This window comes from Filobasidium floriforme, assembly GCF_021052385.1.
Source record: "Filobasidium floriforme strain CBS 6241 chromosome Unknown HD553scaffold_18, whole genome shotgun sequence".
Classification (NCBI taxonomy): domain Eukaryota; kingdom Fungi; phylum Basidiomycota; class Tremellomycetes; order Filobasidiales; family Filobasidiaceae; genus Filobasidium; species Filobasidium floriforme.
The window spans coordinates 302610-320359 of NW_025763639.1; the positions used below are offsets into that span (position 1 = coordinate 302610).

Sequence of the window (17750 nt, forward strand, 5' to 3'; positions counted from 1 at the left end):
TTGAACTTCTCGATCGCGATCTTCAGATGTCCCGCCCTGAGCGATGACGTAATCAGATGGACGGGAGCCATATGGGAGGGGTTTCTATGACAAGCCGATATCCTCCTCATTCGCTCTGAGAAGCTACCTCAGGGAAGGGCACCGATCCTAAAAGGTCATGATCGCAAGCGCATCGTAACACTGAACAGCAGTTGGACTAGCCTGTCTCTATCTACGTACAAGCCACGGCCTATGCACCGAGCGGCTTGTAATGCTCGACGCTGTACAAAAGAATCTTGCCTCGAGTATTCCCCATCGCTACATGTTCGCTCCCCGCCGAAAAGTCGGAACATGTGACAACCCCAAGTGGGGTGGACGAGGTCGGCCAGTTTGTAAACGCCGTAGCGGATGGCAGGTGGAACTACGGATCCCAAACGTAGGTCGATGGTCAGCGTAAATTTCCCGTTTATATTTCTCCTTCTCTCGGTGCTTACCATGCGGAAAGCGTCCTTCTTCTTGCTCGAAGACACGGCCATCATCTGCGCGTCGTGATTGAAGGCGATATTCGTAATCTCCGTCGTAAGGTTCATGAGCTCCCTGATAGGCCTAGGCGATGCTCCGGCAAAGAGACCTTCTGAAGCGTCGATCGATGTGTTGACGGACGAGGTGATCTCGTTGGCATCGTACACGTTGACTACACCTGTTGTCGAGCTATACAAGCGATGTGAACAACGGGTGAGCTCGAACCAATAGAGAAAGCCGAAGCGGTCTGGCTGGAATGACTCACGCTACGGCACAATAGTCCCCGTTCCTACTCCCCTTCAACAACCTCCCCCCAAACCCTCCCTGGTCTTTCCACCTGGCCACACACCTCCTCTCACCCAAATCCCAAACGTCCACCTCGCTCCCCTCTCCTAGAACCCACAACTCTTTCCCTCCCTTTCTCCACATCATGTCCTGCACCCCACCCGTTCTCCCCGATCGAAGCGTCGTCAAGACCTGTCCGGACCCCCCTGGACCCCAAGCGAGCAGGGTGACGATGCCCCTCTTTCCTGCTACAGCGAGTACACTTCCGTCCGGGGAGAACACGGTCTTTTCCATGGAATACGTGCTTCCCGGGTCGGATGCCGAGGCGTTGGAGAGCAGGTTCTTTGGTGATCGGATGCATCGCTGTGAACGGAGGTCGTAGGTATAGTAGAATGGTCGAGAGCCAGTCAAGAGGAGCGAGGTGCCGGATGGGTGAAATTGCATGTTCCTGATCGGTAGTGAGGGGATGTGGAGGCTGAGAAGGGACGAATTGGTATGTCCGTCGATCTGCGGGCCGACCATAGCGAATCAGAGTTGTCAGATGATGATAGTTGCGATTCAAGCCCCACAAGATCTGCCTCCACAAGAAGGAGGAACTCACGTTGAACAGCCGTAATCGTCTGTCCGCACCAACAGCCGCAAGGACCTCGACCTTCGGGTGGAACTTGACATCCATCATCCCCGTGTCCATATACTTCGCCTTCTTGCCCTCTTCCTCCTTCTTGCCCTTTTCTCCTACCACCTTCTTCTTCCCGTTCCCTCCTTCCCAGACCGTCCGGTTCTGATAGTTTGCATCCCTCAACCGTCGGACTTCGAGTGCGCCTTTCGGAAGCAAGCCCCGGTTGGACAGGCTCGTAGAGGAGGTATCCAAGAAAGAAGCCGTGCTAGCAAATAGAGCTTGTAGAGGGTCCAACTTTTGCGTCTTGTTCTTGTTCTTTATATTCTTCTCCTTGGCCGCTCGGGATTTCGCCTCGGTAGCCCATTCAGGCTGAGGATGCATCTTTTCAAACTGCTCCCTCAGCTTGCTCTCTAGACCTTGTCCGTCGACCGTACTCGATCCGGGTTGAGAACGGACGAGCTTTCGGAGGCGGTTGTCTTTGGACATGTCGAGAGAGATCTGGTTGTCCGAGGGGTCTTGCCACAGAGGCTTTTTGGATTTGGGTTTTGAGGAGGAGGGGGTGGAGAGCCAGGATGGGGTGGTAGTGGGTTCGGCGTCAACATCGGCTTCCGAGTTGGAATCCGAGTCGGATGTCTCTTCGTCTTCATCATCATCTCGATCAGAAGCGGAAACTACTGAATCTGCCTCGAGGTCTTGCTCGAAATCGATTTCCTCCTCCTCCTGCTCATCCTCGTCTTCTCGATCTTCTGCCAATGGTGCATCCTCGTAAAACATCTGACCGGCACCGGGAACAACAACAGGTCAGCCTTTTCTTACATAACTTCGTTCGGGGTAAATGTTGCCCGTGACCAACCTCGTCGGCGTTCCCTCCCGAGCTCATCCCCACATCATCCCCCTTATCCTCCCAAAACACCCCGGGCATCCCCATATCCTCCCCTCCCATCTCCTCCTGCTCCGCCTTGGCTTTTGACTTGCTTATCCCACTTCCTCTCGACCCTCTTCCTGCTCGTTTCCGCTTCTTTCCGAAGAGAGAAGCTTCGAGATCGAGCTCTTCGTCCTCCTTTTCGCGATCATCTTGAAGTTTGAAGAGACGGGTCGAGATGTCGTCTTCCACCACCCGGGAAGAGGAGGCCGAGGGTTGAGTGCGACGTTTATTGTGGTTGCTTATCATCCTCGCTATAAGAACCTTGCGACTATGGCGTGGTGGGGTTGCGATCAGAAGCGATGACAGCATTTCAAGTGTTCAGAGTTACAAGTCGATCATCCTCCTTCCCTTCTGAACTTTCTGCCCAACTTCCTCGCGAAATCGAAATCACGTGACAAACACCGCGACCGCGATAGCATCAACCCCCTAGATCTACCTACCTATACACAACCTCCATCTATCTACGTCTATTCTTACTACGATACCACTCTATCACCTCTCCTATCTAGTAGAAATTCCCGAAGGTTCCTCAATATCTTGAGATATGGCGCCTAGACCGACCCCCTTGGTTCCAAAACCGCAAGCTCTGCGATACCGCCGTGGAAAACTACCCAACGGCGCGCCCATCCCCGATTCTGACGAATCCTCTTCAGAGGAAGAAGAGGAAGATGATCAGCCTCAGGGACGTAATCAAGCTCAAAGAGGGGGAAGAGGAGGGAACGTAGATCCTGGCCTGGTAGTCGGTGGTGCGGGGCGGGTGATACCACAGGGTCAGGGAAAGGTCGTACCCAGGAACATCCAGGTCGCATTACGGGATGTCGAGGTGCAAGGTGACGGAGCGGTGTTGATCGGCGGGAAGAGGGAGGTCAGTAGGGTAGAAGAAGAGGGTAGGTCTGACTCTCTTTCACTACTGACAGTATGACCTTGAGGTAACCTAATCGTATCAACTCGCCTGGATCTCGCAGAGTCATCAGAAGAAGAATCCTCAGAGGAAGAACCCCCTGCTCGACCTACCTTCCGCAAACCCGGCGCAGCTGCCGTCCCGGCACCACCAGCGGCGGGAGAAGAATCCGAGTACGAGACGGACTCTGAGGAAGAGGAATCGGAGGAGGAGGAGAAACCGAAGATCATGGTCCGACCTACCTTCGTACCCAAGTAAGCCCGATGCACTCGCCCTGATCTTCTCTCTGACTGGCGCAGCTAACCCCTTGAGTCTGTCTTCTCTCTTCTCTTCTCATCCTTCTCTGTGACCTGCTCAGACGAGCCCGGGAGACAGTGACAGCCCGAGAGATTCAGGAGCAAAAAGAAGCCGAGGAGGTCAGGCGGAAAGAGGAAGAGTTCCTTCAGAGGAAGAAGGAGAGTAGGGATTTGTTGGGCGAGACGATCAAGCGGGAGATGGCAGCTAGTGAGTCGGACTGGATGCGATCTCAAATTACCATCGTTCCAAGTTCCAAGGGCAGGAAGGCTAATATCAGGCATTGTTTTGGGTTGAGTAGAGGAAGTCAACGAGAACGCCCCCGATGTGGACGATACGGACGACCTGGATCCTTCTGCCGAATTCGATGCCTGGCGACTACGAGAGCTCTCTCGACTCGCCCGTGATAAAGAATCCCGCCTGCTCAAAGAATCGGAACGAGCCGAGATCGAGCGCCGTCGAGCTCTTCCTGAAGCTCAAAGAGTACGGGAGGACGAAGAGTACGCGAGAAAGACGAGAGAGCTCAAGATGCAGGAGAGGGAAGAGAGAGGATTCATGGACAAGTTCTATCACAAGGGGGCGTTCCATCAGGATGATGAGATTTTGAAGAGACGGGTCAGTGGCAAGACCGAGTCGGCGGTGGATGTCAACCTTTTGCCCAAGATCATGCAGGTCAAGAACTTCGGCAAGGTACGTTCGATTTTTAGCTCTGAGTTTGGATTATCCGTAATCCGTATAAGAGTGTAGGAGCTGACGAGAATATACCTTGCATATGTCTTCCGTAAAATAGGCATCACGATCAAAGGCAAGCCTTCAGCATGGCCACTCCCTTCTCTACATCGTGACTAACCCTTCCTTCTTGGCCCGCGCGCGCAATTTATAGTACACCCACCTGAAAGATCAGGACACGACGCAAGAAGGGTGGGACCGTGCGCTCCGTCGCGGGCCCGGCGGACCTTCTGGGGCTGCACAAGGCGAAGGCTGTTTCAACTGTGGAGGGCCGCATCTGAAAAGAGGTGCGTTTGGGATCGACCTAGGTGATGCGAAGTATCGCATGAGTTGACTTGATTCTTTCGCTGCAGACTGCCCAAACAATCAGCCAGGTGGGGAACAACGTACGGGAGCCAACGCTTCTGGAGTGAGAGGCGGTGGAGATTCCGGTTATGGCGGCCGAGCGCCTCTTCCGCCTCCTCGTACCGACTACCGGGACAGACCTAGGGACGATCAAGGCCAGGGAAGGAGATATGAGGATGACCGGAGAGAGTTTGGTGGGCGGTCGAGAGATGAAGGGAGAGGTGGACGGTATGACGATCGCGATCGCGACAGAGATAGGGACAGAGACCGCGAGAGGAATGGTGGGCGGGAGCGGTACGACGAACGGAGAGGAGGGAGGGAAACGAGTAGATCTCCGGCCAGGTATAGGGATGAGCAGCGAGATCGACGGCGGTGATAATGATAAGTGTACCTGGATTTTGATGAATACATCGTTGGTGGTTGGAGATGCCATGAACCGTTCTTGGCATAAAGGGAATTGCTTTGTTTGGTAACTCATTCGATCGCCTTTGAGAGTATCTCCCATCTGTGCAGGTCAGCTTGAATCCTGCCAAACAACAGCACGATTTTACAATCATAATTGTACAGATCGGGCAAAAAGAATCTTATGCAACAACGGTGAATCGAACACCGGTCAACTATCCTAAGTACCTCTGTTCGACTCCTCGCGCGTCTTTGCGCGCTAAAAAGTAGCTTCCGCGCGCATCCGCGCGCTACAAAGTAGCTTCCGCGCGCATCCGTGCGGTCCAGTAGCTTCCGCGCGGACGCGCGGTGTAGTAGCTTCTTACGTCATGATTTCGTCGCTGCGGACATTCCCAAGTTTCAAAGTCCACAGTTCCAAAGTCCACATTCCGCGCGTCAATGCTTATGGCACGTCCCGCGCGCGCTTACGTCATTGGTTTACGTAGCTTTGCGGCCTCTCGGACATTGCGATTTTCCAAGTCCGGGCGTTGATGCTTACGGCAGAACCCGTCTTTGGGGCGACGCGCACCGGATGATGATTCTCAGCGCGTCAAAGCTCAAATCATCCGGTGCGCGTCGCCTAGCCTCACCTTGGGCACTCGATCACTGCGCATGTCCATATATGCTATCTGTTATCTATCCGACCGACATCTACCCAGCCTCTCAGCCTCTCGTAAACACTCGTAAACCTTGCGACATTGTTACCTAGAACGCAGACGACCTCTACGATGCTTCCGGATCCGAATTTCGATGTTAGGCGTCGAGAAGGCTCCAGGGAAGACCGGCTCGATGTATACCTGCGAGGACATATCCGGGAGTAATGTAGAACGTAGGACTAGGGTATATAGATGTAATAACAGATGAAAGACTATATACTACAATGCTGATACAAAGTGATGCAATACGATATGCTCCTTGAACAACTCCGCCGGAGTTGGTACGGCTCGAGTCCGGCGTACGCGCGTGTCGCTATAACAGGATCCCCCCGTTACGGGCGAGCTCCGAACGCCCTAGGCATCGCCGTACTCCTCGAAAGCAGGTTTTGGCTTGTTTGGGTATCGTCGATGATAATCCAGCACCGCTTGGTCGTCATGGTGGAAGTCCTCCGGATGTACCCACTCGTTATACTCATCCTCGTAACCTTCCCACCGCACCAGATATTGGGTACGCGTCTGACGTCCCCGCTTCCTGCTCCGCGAATCTACGATCTCAGATACTACCCACTGGGTGTCACCGTTATCCACTACCTCTGGAGGAGGAGGCGGGACCTGTTCCCGCGAGGGTAGCTCGTTCCGCTTGTACGGGATCAGCATCGAGACATGGAACACGGGGTGTACCCGCCGCAGTTGCTCGGGAAGCTCCAACCTTCGCGCCATCTTCGCATCTCCCACGACCTCGGCGATCTTGAAAGGTCCGAGGGTCTTGTAGTCCAACTTCTTGTTTGGACGAACCGTCTTGATGTGGTCCGTAGACAACATCACTTGATCCCCGACCTCCATTCCCTCGTCGGGAACGGGTCGCCTCTTTCTGTTGGCGTATTTCGCCATATCCACCCTTGCTTGCTCCAATGCCCGGAGTACCGACTCGTGGATGTTCGAGAGTCGCTCCCTGAACTCATCCGCGCTTTCATTGGGTACTTCGGCCATCCGGATGGTGAACTTGTGGTCAGTCCCCTCGGAGGCCATGAAAGGCGACATCCCTATGGCGGAATGCTTGGAGTTGTTATAGGCGAACTCCGCCAGAGGCAACAACTCCGCCCAATCATCTTGCTGGAAGTTCACGTAACTCCGCAGGTACTGCTCCAACGTCGAGTTACTCCTCTCCGTTTGCCCGTCAGTCTCCGGGTGGTATGCCGTCGAGAATCTCCTCTCGACACCCGCAAAAGCACATACATCCCGCCAGAAGCTAGACATGAACAATGTTCCTCTGTCCGAGATGATCTGATCAGGGAAACCGTGCAACTTGACGTAGTGGGAGAAGAATAACTTCGCCAGGTACGAGGCGTTGTTATCCTTTCGACACGGGATGAAGTGTGCCCGCTTACTGAAGCGGTCGACGATTACCAGGATTGCATCCTGGCCCAATGACTCGGGGAGGTCCGTGATGTGGTCCCAAGTAATAGACGACCACGGCTTCCTCGCCGCAGGTAGAGGGGCCAATTCTCCGATCGGCTTTTGTCGGGGACGGCGGTTCTTCTGGCACGTCAAGCATGAGGCCACGTAATTGCCTACCCAGTCTCTCATTCGGGGCCAATAAAAGTCTCTCGAGAGGAGGTCCTCCGTTTTGTCTCGCCCGTAGTGCCCCGCGAGCTTGCCGTCGTGAACGTACTTCATCAGTCGGACCCTTACCGACTCCACATCAGGGACGTACAGGAGTCCCTTGTAGATTAGGAACCCCTCGCCATCCTTCTTGTAGGGACCCTGCTCGTTGGGCTCCCTCTCCATCTTCTCCAAGATGGCCTTGACTACTTCGTCCGCCTCGTAACCTTGCAACAGGTCTCTCCGGAGGTCCTCGCCGGGAATTGGCAGGGTACCGTTGATCTGTAGATGCGGAGGAATCTCCCGCGCTGTAGCCGAGAGATTCATGGGCCGTAGCATCGTCTCGGTCTGTCTTGGTTCGCTCTCTTCTAGGAGCTCCCCCTTCCGACTCAAGGCGTCGGCCTTGCCGTTCATCACCCCCGGCTTGTACTCCAGGGTGTAGCTCAGACTGTTCAACAGCTGAGACCATCTTGCTTGTCGCCTCGACAGTAACTTCTCCGTTCGGAAGTACTCGAGGTTCTTGTGATCGGTAAAGATCCGAATAGGGTGAGGTCCCTCCAGGTAGTGTCGCCATATCTTGCAGGCGTAGACGATGGCCAGCATCTCTCTGTCGTGAACGTCGTAGTTCCGCTCTGCGGGAGTTAACGACTTTGACATGAACGCTACTGGTCGGAGTTTTCCGTCCGAACCTCTCTGCGACATCACTGCTCCAATCGCTCCGGCCGAGGCATCCGTTTCCAACGTTACCTCTGCATCTTCCTGGAAATGCGCCAGTATAGGCGCCTGCGTGAACGCCTTCTTCAGCGTTACGAACGCAGTCTCTGCAGCTTCGTTCCATTGAAACCGCACTCCTTTCTTCAGGAGCTTCGTCATCCCCTGTATCTTCTGGGAGTAGTTCGTGATGAATCTCCGATAGTAGTTGGCGAAACCTAGGAACGACTGTAGTCCCTTCAGGTTTCGAGGCGCCGCCCATTGTTCTATGGACGACACCTTGGAGGGGTTCATCTTCACCCCTCCCGGAGACACGTCGTATCCAAGGAACTCCGTGTCTGTTGTGTGGAACTCACACTTCTCTGCTTTGGCGTACAGCCCATTTTCTTGTAGCCTTCGCAGCACCTCCTTCACGTGTCTCTCGTGCGTAGTCTCGTCGGGAGAGAACACGAGGATGTCGTCCAGGTACACTACGACGGACTCGTCCAGAAGGTCCCTGAACACATGGTTCATCCACCTTTGGAACGTCGCCGGAGCGTTCGTCAACCCGAACGGCATCACCAGACACTCGAACAGTCCGTATCTAGTACGGAAAGCTGTCTTCCATTCGTCCCCTTCCTTCACTCGTAGCAAGTTGTACGCTCCTCGGAGGTCCAACTTGGTATAGACCTTCGCTGTCGTTAACTTATCGAGCGTCTCGGAGATCAGCGGTAACGGGGTCCGATCCTTTGTGGTAATGGCGTTCAAACGCCGGTAATCAATACAGAGCCTGAGCTCTCCTCCCTTCTTCGGGACAAACAATACGGGACTTGCGGCGGGTGACGTCGAAGCCCTGATAAAACCTTTATCAAGGTTCTCCTTGATCCAGCGCTTCAATTCGGCGCTCTCCTTTTCGGAGTGGTTGTAGAGTTTTCCGAAGGGGGGTACTTTCCCTTCCTCTACGTCGATCGAGTGATCGAAGTCTCTATGTGCCGGCAACTCGTCGGCCTTGGTCTTGGAGAACGCTCCGAGGAAAGCGTGGTACTTCTCCGGTACCACCTTCCGTAACGTCTCCATATATTCGGGAGGGTCCAGGTCTCCCGGGAAACTCTCCGCTGGCTTGTCGTCCCAATCCCATAAGTCGGGACGCCTCACCCTCTCTTCTTCTTCATCATTGGCCTTGAGATAGGCCACTACTAGTTCTTCGGTGACCCCTCCTTTGATTCGGTCCGTCGAACGTAACTCCTTCTCCTCCGTTTCGTAATCCACGGGGGAGTATACTATTTCTTTTGCTGGTGTACATCCGTTCTGGACGCACTTATCTTCGAACGCTACTGCGCTCATTTCCCAGTCAATTCGGGGGTTGTGCTCCTTCAACCATGGTAGGCCGAGCACCGTTGTAAAAGTTCCGAGGCTACATACGTAGAAGTACGCCGTTTCGGTATGTCTACCGATACGTAGTCTAGCTTGTACCCGGTGTGTAACTGCACCGGAAGAGATCTCTCTCCCATCAATGACCAGGAGTGGTCGGGGTCGTTCTAAAGGAATGAGGTCGAATCCGTGTTGCTCGACGAATTCGGTGTCTATAAACAAACTGGTCGCTCCTGAGTCGATCATCAAGACCGTCTCCGTCGGAGTACCATTCGGGTAGAAGGTGCCGGTGACCGTAATATGAGCCTCCGGCCGAGAGGGAGAACCTATGCTGCTCAGCACCAACGGTTCTCCAGTTGCTACGTTCAAGTCATTACTCGGGGAACTCGGATGATCTGTTATTCTGTTAGGCGTCGAGAAGGCTCCAGGGAAGACCGGCTCGATGTATACCTGCGAGGACATATCCGGGAGTAATGTAGAACGTAGGACTAGGGTATATAGATGTAATAACAGATGAAAGACTATATACTACAATGCTGATACAAAGTGATGCAATACGATATGCTCCTTGAACAACTCCGCCGGAGTTGGTACGGCTCGAGTCCGGCGTACGCGCGTGTCGCTATAACATTCGATTGCCTTGACGATGAGCCCACCCCGTTCGCTCAAAGGGTTGCCGCTTCCAAACCGGGGGACGTTATCCGATTCACCTTATCCGAGATCACCCAGTACGCGACTGCAGGCGTACTTACCGATGTCTTGTTGATGGTCAGAGCCTTGGTTCCAGCTCCTCCAGCCATCTGGCAGACTCGACAGGCAAGGAGGGCCGCCATGATCGCCTTGTCACTTGCCACGCCCCCGGCCCTTACCTGTGTCGAATGTCGTTTACAGAGGCAGCCTTGCTACCGCATCGCATTGAACAGCTTCTCGTGAGTTTGGAAGCTGCATCTTCCCACATATGAGGTTAACACTCGGTATTGCAGGACCGACACTCTCAACTCCAACATCCGTTGTTCTGGTTGTTATCTCAAGGGCAACCGAGCTATACCGTGCGAGGTGCTTGTCGGAAACCTGGACAAGGAGGATCGCCGGGAATCTCTCTTTCTCACCGAAACGGACGCATTCAACAAGCTACTCCGAGCCAATCCCATCTGTCTCGGTCAATTCCCTGCCCCTTACAAAGACGACGATGACGATGACAATGACGGCAACGCGGGCTATTCCAACTTCAAAGATCTCTTCACCCATATCTTGCGTCAACAAGACGGCAATCGATCGCACCATGCCAACAGTGCGCCCGGGAGCGAGCAGGCTTTGAGATGGGCCTGCGATGTAGCGGGAGCCATGGGTTGTGTCGAGGATCTGGATGGGGAGGGGGACTTCGAGGATCTGGATGGGGAGGGGGATGGAGCTGGCGGGGGTCTTGAGGACGTGCACGGCCTTGATTTGGCATCGTTGCAACACAAGGCATATCATGCGATGGTACGACCCAACATCACCTACCAGCTACTTACAAGCAAACCTCATTTCCTGCAACCTACGCCTCTGACAAAGGCGAACCTCAAGCAGATCGACGAGATCAGATCCAAGCGCGGCGGTCCGAACAGCGGCGTAGGGGCCAACAAAAAGGTCCAGAAACGAAAAGCAACAGCGGACACCTCGAGTGACCGCGAGACCAGCGATGACCAGAGCTCCAACGATCTTCAACCGTTCAAGAAGCATGCCCCCGCGGCCGACGACCGCCAACCGTCCAAGCAGCATACCGCATCCGCCGCTTCTGAACGGGCGCTGGCGTTCTACAAGAGCCGTATTGCAAATCACTTTGCCCCCAAGTTCAAAAGCGACGCCGACGCAAAGGCGGCAGAGGAGTTCTTTCATGGCACATTCGATTCGATGAGGATGGCCGTGATGGATCAGCCAGGGCTGGCGGATGGCATACAGGACGAACTGCTCGACAGGATCTACGATCGACTCTTTGCCAGGGCCCTTGTATACCCCGTATCGTCGATCTAAAATGGCACATGGCGGCTTGACGACTCACCAGACATGACGGTTCTTGGCGACTTTCCAGATTTCCCCAGCGCTTGCTATACCCGGTTGAACCAGTCTAGCGTACGCCTGTTGCCCCTCCTAGCATGCTAATACCGAGGCCACGTCGCCTTAGCGAGATGAAGCTGGCACAGCGGTACCATCGACCGCGAGCGAGTGTTGTGAGCGAGTCCTTCCAGGACGGCCAAGGCGGACATTCCGAGCGTCGGCGAGTTGACCCACGAGCTACCTTACTTGTGTGCCGCCCCACAAGTAATACAAGAACAAGTTGAATTACGATGGGAAGATGCACCGAGCGCTTGGGGTTATAGCCGTTTTACGAAGGCAGACCTTTGGTCAGACCGCCAGCTCTAGGAGCCTTGATCGTTTTAATATGCTCGTATTCGAAGATAACCTATAAGGCCTGGCAGCCGACCTGCCGGGTCTTGAGGTAATAAGGTCGCGGGACTGGGGAAAGGTAACGGTAGGCATAGTAATGTAATAACGGATGTCTAACTACTACAAGGTACTAGTTAGACGTCTACGAGAACATCCCCTAAAAGGTCTCCGAGAGAGTCTCCGAGAGGGTCTCCGAACGAGACCCCGAGGCGACGCGCACCGTAGATCGCGCGTCACGTGACGCCTATAATAGGATCCCCCTCCTAGATGCGAGCTCCAAACGCATCAAGCATCGCCGTACTCCTGACGGCCCGGTACCGGCAACTCAGGGTGTCGCTTATGGAATTCCAGCACCAGCGTGTCGTTGTGGTGGAAATCCAAGGGGCTAACCCACTCGTTGTGCTTGTCCCCGTACCCCTCAAAGCGCACGTAGTACTGGGTCCTACGCCCGGCGCGCGTTGAACGCAACTCCTTGGAGTGTACGATTTCCGATACCACCCACCCCAAATCCCCGGTGTCCAGCACCTCTGGCTCAGGGGGTGGGTCTACTGCTCTCCCAGGAAGCTCGTTCGGCTTGTACGGAATGAGCAGCGAGACATGAAACACCGGGTGGATTCTACGCATCCCCGGTGTTAACTCCAAACGTCGCGCCATGCGACCTTCTCCTACGACCTCCGTGATCTTGAATGGGCCGTAGGTCTTCCACTCCAACTTCTTGTTCGGCCTCACGGTATTGACGTGAGCCGACGACAACATTACCATGTCGCCAACATTGTACCCCTCATCCGGTACCGCCGTACGCTTCCGATTCGCGTACTTCGCCATATCCTCCCGGGCCTGTCTCAGCGCGACATTAACAGACTCCCAGATGTTGTTCATCCGCTCTCGGTACTCCTGTATCGACTCCACAGCCGAATCCTTGGCGATAGGCATGGGGAGTTCGACGGCGTGCTCCCGCCCTTCCGATGCCATGAACGGCGACATGCCGATCGCCGAGTGCTTCGAATTGTTGTAGGCGAACTCCGCCATGGGCAACAAATCGGTCCAGTCGTCCTGCTGGTAATTGACGTACGTCCGCAGGTACTGTTCGAGCGTCGAATTACTGCGCTCCGTCTGACCATCCGTCTGGGGATGGAAGGCGGTCGAATAACTAGGCTCGACACCGGACAACTCACAGAACTCCCTCCAAAATCTCGACGTGAACAGCGTTCCCCTGTCCGAGATGATCTGCCGGGGAAACCCGTGCAATCGTACCCACTCCTGCAGGAACATCTGTGCCAACACCTTGGCGTCGTTGTCCTTCCGACAAGGCACGAAATGTGCCCGCTTGCTGAAGCGGTCGACGATCACCAGGATCGCGTTCGAACCCCTCGACTCAGGTAGGTCCGTGATATGGTCCCACGTGATCGACTGGTAGGGCTCCGTCTCCGCTTTCAGGGGAGCCAGCTCACCGACTGGTTTGGCCCTCGGCCTCCGATTCCTCTGGCACTTGTCGCAACTAGCCACGTACTGGCTAATCCACGCCTTCATACCCGGCCAGTAGAAATCTCTACTCACCAGGTCCTCCGTCTTGTCCCGCCCGTAGTGTCCGGCGGTCTTCCCATCATGGAGCCTCTTCAAGAGCTCCGTCTTCAAGCTTCCCGCATCGGGAACGTACACCAGCCCGTCGTACATGAGCGCGCCTCCCGGACTCAGACTGTACCGACTATTCGTCAAGGTTCCCTCCTTGACGCCCTTGATCAGGTCTCTCGCGACCGGATCTTCTTGTCCCGCAGGGATCAACGCTTTCAAGAACCAATCCCCTATGACGGGGATCGTTCCGCACAACCGCAACGGGGGTTGTACCGTCGCTGCGCTGACCACCAGCGCGTCTGCATTAACGGGGCGCAACAGGGTCTCTGCCTGCTTGGGCTCTGTCTCCTCCATCAACTCCTCTCTCCTGCTGAGCGCGTCAGCCTTCCCGTTCTCTGTCCCCGGCTTGTACTCCAACGTGTACGAGATTTGGTTCAGCAACTGAGACCATCTCGCTTGTCGGTGGGACAACATTTTGTCCTTCTTGAAGTACTCCAGGTTCTTGTGATCCGTAAGGATCCTCACCGGAAACTTCCCGTCCAGGTAGTGCCGCCATATCTGGCAGCAGTACACGATGGCGAGCAGCTCGCGATCGTGTACGTCGTAGTTTCGTTGAGCCGGCGTAAGGCTCTTCGACATGAACACCACGGGATGTAGTTTCCCGTCGTCCCCTACCTGTGACATCACTGCTCCCATCGCGCCTGACGATGCGTCCGTCTCCAGTACCACCTGGCGCTCCTCGTCGTAGTGAGCGAGGATGGGCGCCTCGGTGAACGCCTTCTTCAACTCCTTGAAGGCAGCATCCGCTGACTCCGGCCAGTGGTACTTCACCCCTTTCTTTGTCAAGGCCGTCATGCCTTGGATCTTCTTGGAGTAGTTCTGTATGAACCGGCGATAGTAATTCGCGAACCCCAAGAACGACTGCAGGCCTCGAATATTTCAAGGCGCCGCCCACTCCAACACCGACTTCACCTTCGACGGGTTCATGCTGACCCCCGTAGGGGCAATATCATACCCCAAGAACTCCGTCGCCGTCGTGTCGAACTCACACTTCTCTGCTTTTGCGTACAGGCCATTCGCCTGTAGCCTCCTCAGCACTTCCCGTACGTGCTCGTCGTGTGTCTCCTGATCGGCGGAGTAAATCAATATGTCGTCTAAGTAGACGACCACACACACGTCTAGCATGTCCTGGAAGACCTGATTCATCCAGCGCTGGAACGTCGCCGGCGCGTTTGTCAAACCAAATGGCATGACGAGACATTCGAACAGACCATAGCGTGTCGTGAACGCGGTCTTCCAAACATCCTCTTCTTTGACCCTCAGGAGGTTGTACGCTCCCCTCAGGTCCATCTTTGTATATACCTTCGATCCCCGTAGGCGATCTAAGGTCTCCGAGATAAGCGGCAGGGGGGTCCTGTCCTTCTCGGTAATTTCGTTGAGGCGACGGTAATCAATACACAGCCTCAGTTCACCCCCTTTCTTCGGTACGAACAGTACCGGGCTCGAGCACGAGGATTTTGAGGGTCGAATAAACCCTTTCGCCTGGTTCTCCGCCAACCACGCCTTGAGAGCGTCCGTCTCTTTCTGCGAATGGTTGTACAACTTCCCATACGTGGGAGTTGTTCCAGGCTTCAGTTCGATCGCATGGTCGATCGAGCGCTTCGGAGGCAGCGAGTCTGCCTTCGTCTTGGAGAACGCTCCGAGGTACTCATGGTACTTTTTCGGCACAACGTCCCGCAACTTCTCCATGTACTCGGGAGGATCGAGTTCGTTTTGAATCGAGTCGGTGGGCTTGACGTCCCAGTCCCACAGGTCCGGCCTGCGGGCCCGCTCCTCATCCTCCCTCGTCATCTGCATTTGAGCCACCACGAGATTCTCCGTGATCGGCTCCTTCATTCTCGACAGCGGATCGATATTCCGCGTCTCTATCTCCACCTCGTCGGGGGAGCATACTACCTCTACCTTCTTGACGCATCCTTTCTTCAAACAGTCGTCCGCGAAGGTGACTGTATTCGTATCCCACTGGATGTGTGGGCTATGGTGTCGTAACCATGTAATCCCGAGGACCGCCGCGTACCCACACAAATCCGTCAAGAAGAACTCCGCCTTCTCTTGGTGCAATCCTGTCCGCACAATAGCATGTGCCTTCTGGGTGATCTGACCACCCACTATCTCTCTTCCGTCGATGACCGTGACGGTCCTAGGGTTCTCTAGGTCTATCACATCAAAGTTATGGATCCTCGCGAACGTCCGATCCATAAACATACCCGTGGCCCCCGAATCTACCATCATCACTGCCTGCACAGGAATCCCCTGCGGGTAGAACACTCCTACCAGAGTGAGGTGGCTCTCCGGACCACTAGGGTTACCGCTGGCACCGATGTGCAGCGGGATCCCATCACTACCCCCTTTCGCGTTCCCAGCCGGGGTCCTTTGTTGATCCGTTATTCTATAAGGCCTGGCAGCCGACCTGCCGGGTCTTGAGGTAATAAGGTCGCGGGACTGGGGAAAGGTAACGGTAGGCATAGTAATGTAATAACGGATGTCTAACTACTACAAGGTACTAGTTAGACGTCTACGAGAACATCCCCTAAAAGGTCTCCGAGAGAGTCTCCGAGAGGGTCTCCGAACGAGACCCCGAGGCGACGCGTACCGTAGGTCGCGCGTCACGTGACGCCTATAATATAACCACACGACGCTCCTGCGGGTTTCGATGTGACAAAGGTAGCTCTCGGATCTGCCTAGGACGACTAGGGGACCATCTGAGTAGAAACCGTGATTCGCCCGGAGCATCCCGGATCTGCCAGAAGCACTAGCGACCATGTGGGCATACTCAAATCTCTGCCCGCAGTGTGTGGATTCCTGGCGGCCTTTTGCTGTTTGTTTATCCAAAAAGAGCGGAGCAGGTGGCTCGGCGGGTTCGAGCAGCGAGCAGCATCGCGAGCCGCGTGTATATATATACCACTCTGGATAGCCAGCGGTTTCTTCCGCCACCGCTCTATCTGCCCGATTGGCCTTCAAGTCGCCCTGATCCGCGGATGCGGAGATTGGCCGATCGTTCGCCACCGCCAACGACGCGATCGATCACCAGAAAGAGGTCGTTCGAGGTATCCTTCCACTCAACATCTGGCGTTCACAATATCCAGAGACCGTTCCCGGTGTGCATTCACGTTGACAACCACGACGAAGCCTGGTCAATTCATCATCTAATGCCGTGCGCAAGATCGGCGGGAAGATCCTCGGCTAGGCGAAGGGGATCCGGTAGCGACGGGCTTACCCAGGCCGAGATGCGGAGGATGGAAAGGGCGAGGAGGGACAGGGAGCGAGCCGACCTGTTGACGCAAGCAAACGCTGGCACACCAAGGGATAGACAGGGAGCCGGCAGACAGGCAGGGCAAGGCGGCCCATCGGATGGAATCAGGGCCGTTGGCGGGGCGGGAATATTCAGCGGAGTTGACATGTTCGAACGGCTGGGTGGTTCTGCCGCAATGCGAGTCGACATGTTTCAACGGCTGGGCGCGAGCTCCAGCGGTCTTGCAGCAATGCAAGCACATAGCTTCCTCGCCATGCTTCGAGAGCGATATGGTGCTCGGATCAGCGGACACAAGCATCTGTCACGGGAGGGCTAGCCGCGTAAGCGAAAGGTGAAGTCCGGCGCGAAAGGGAACTTTACTGTAAGGAACTGCTCGTAGAGGTGGCTAACCGTCAGGATAGTGACCTTTACTCTTGTACGATGATCAAGTATCGAAGAGATGTAATATCGACGCTTGAGTCCTATTCAGTACTCAAGCGTCTCATAACAAATACGCTACATTACAGAAAGCTAAATACTCGTACCGAAGCGTACGGAAGCGGACTCTAGACCTCTCTCCCTGCGCTTCTACTCGTTCGCCTCTCGACTCGTCTACGTTCTTCTCTCTCGTTCGCTTCGACGTCCTTTCCCTCGCTTCGCGTACGGATCTGTGCGTTCCTGTACCGTAAAGTCCGATCTCCAAAGCGACGCGTACGTAAGGGTTGTCGGGCTTCTCGATGATCTCGGCCGAAAGCGAAGAACGTGTCGGGCCCGGTATCGATCGTCCTGTGACATTATCTCCCCCTTCCGTACAATGATCTCCCGATCATTGCGTTCCCGTACCGCTACCATCGTACGATACTCAAGAGATATCACTTGCGTACTCGTTGCCGAACCTTCGTTGAGTACCCGGGTGATATACGTTTTGTGTACTGTATCGTGTCGTATAGTACGGTATTGCACTCTAGGGTCCTTTAGAGTTTTGATCCACCGGAGAGTCGCGGGAAGGTCCGTGTTGTCGAGAAGCTCGATTTACGGATCGGTACTTATCCGTTGATCGGAACAAGATATATACCTCGCTGTTCGTTTGTGTTTGACGT

The 17750-nt window shown here is 54.9% G+C and overlaps 3 protein-coding genes across 3 annotated transcripts; 2 read left to right on the plus strand and 1 right to left on the minus strand.

The window, feature by feature from the left end:
- Positions 1 to 77: 77 nt before the first annotated feature.
- HD553DRAFT_298785 (WD40 repeat-like protein) lies at positions 78 to 2638 on the minus strand. Its single transcript, XM_046178588.1, has 5 exons — positions 2259 to 2638; positions 1388 to 2179; positions 767 to 1293; positions 474 to 690; positions 78 to 400 (listed from the first exon to the last, which is right to left on the minus strand). Exons 1-5 carry the CDS (start codon positions 2574 to 2576, stop codon positions 230 to 232), a joined length of 2025 nt encoding a protein of 674 aa, XP_046034706.1. The 5' UTR covers positions 2577 to 2638; the 3' UTR covers positions 78 to 229.
- Positions 2639 to 2820: 182 nt separating this feature from the next.
- Positions 2821 to 5118, plus strand: HD553DRAFT_332141 (splicing factor, Prp19-binding domain-containing protein). The gene is made up of 7 exons (XM_046182050.1): positions 2821 to 3217; positions 3296 to 3485; positions 3590 to 3735; positions 3827 to 4215; positions 4316 to 4330; positions 4409 to 4541; positions 4608 to 5118. The coding sequence occupies exons 1-7, from the start codon at positions 2875 to 2877 to the stop codon at positions 4973 to 4975; spliced, it is 1584 nt and encodes a 527-aa protein (XP_046034707.1). The 5' UTR covers positions 2821 to 2874; the 3' UTR covers positions 4976 to 5118.
- A 4802-nt stretch (positions 5119 to 9920) lies between these two features.
- Positions 9921 to 11372, plus strand: HD553DRAFT_344156 (uncharacterized protein; the record flags this gene model as incomplete). Its single annotated transcript, XM_046182953.1, has 2 exons — positions 9921 to 10288; positions 10343 to 11372. 2 exons carry the CDS (start codon positions 9921 to 9923, stop codon positions 11370 to 11372), a joined length of 1398 nt encoding a protein of 465 aa, XP_046034708.1.
- Positions 11373 to 17750: the final 6378 nt, after the last annotated feature.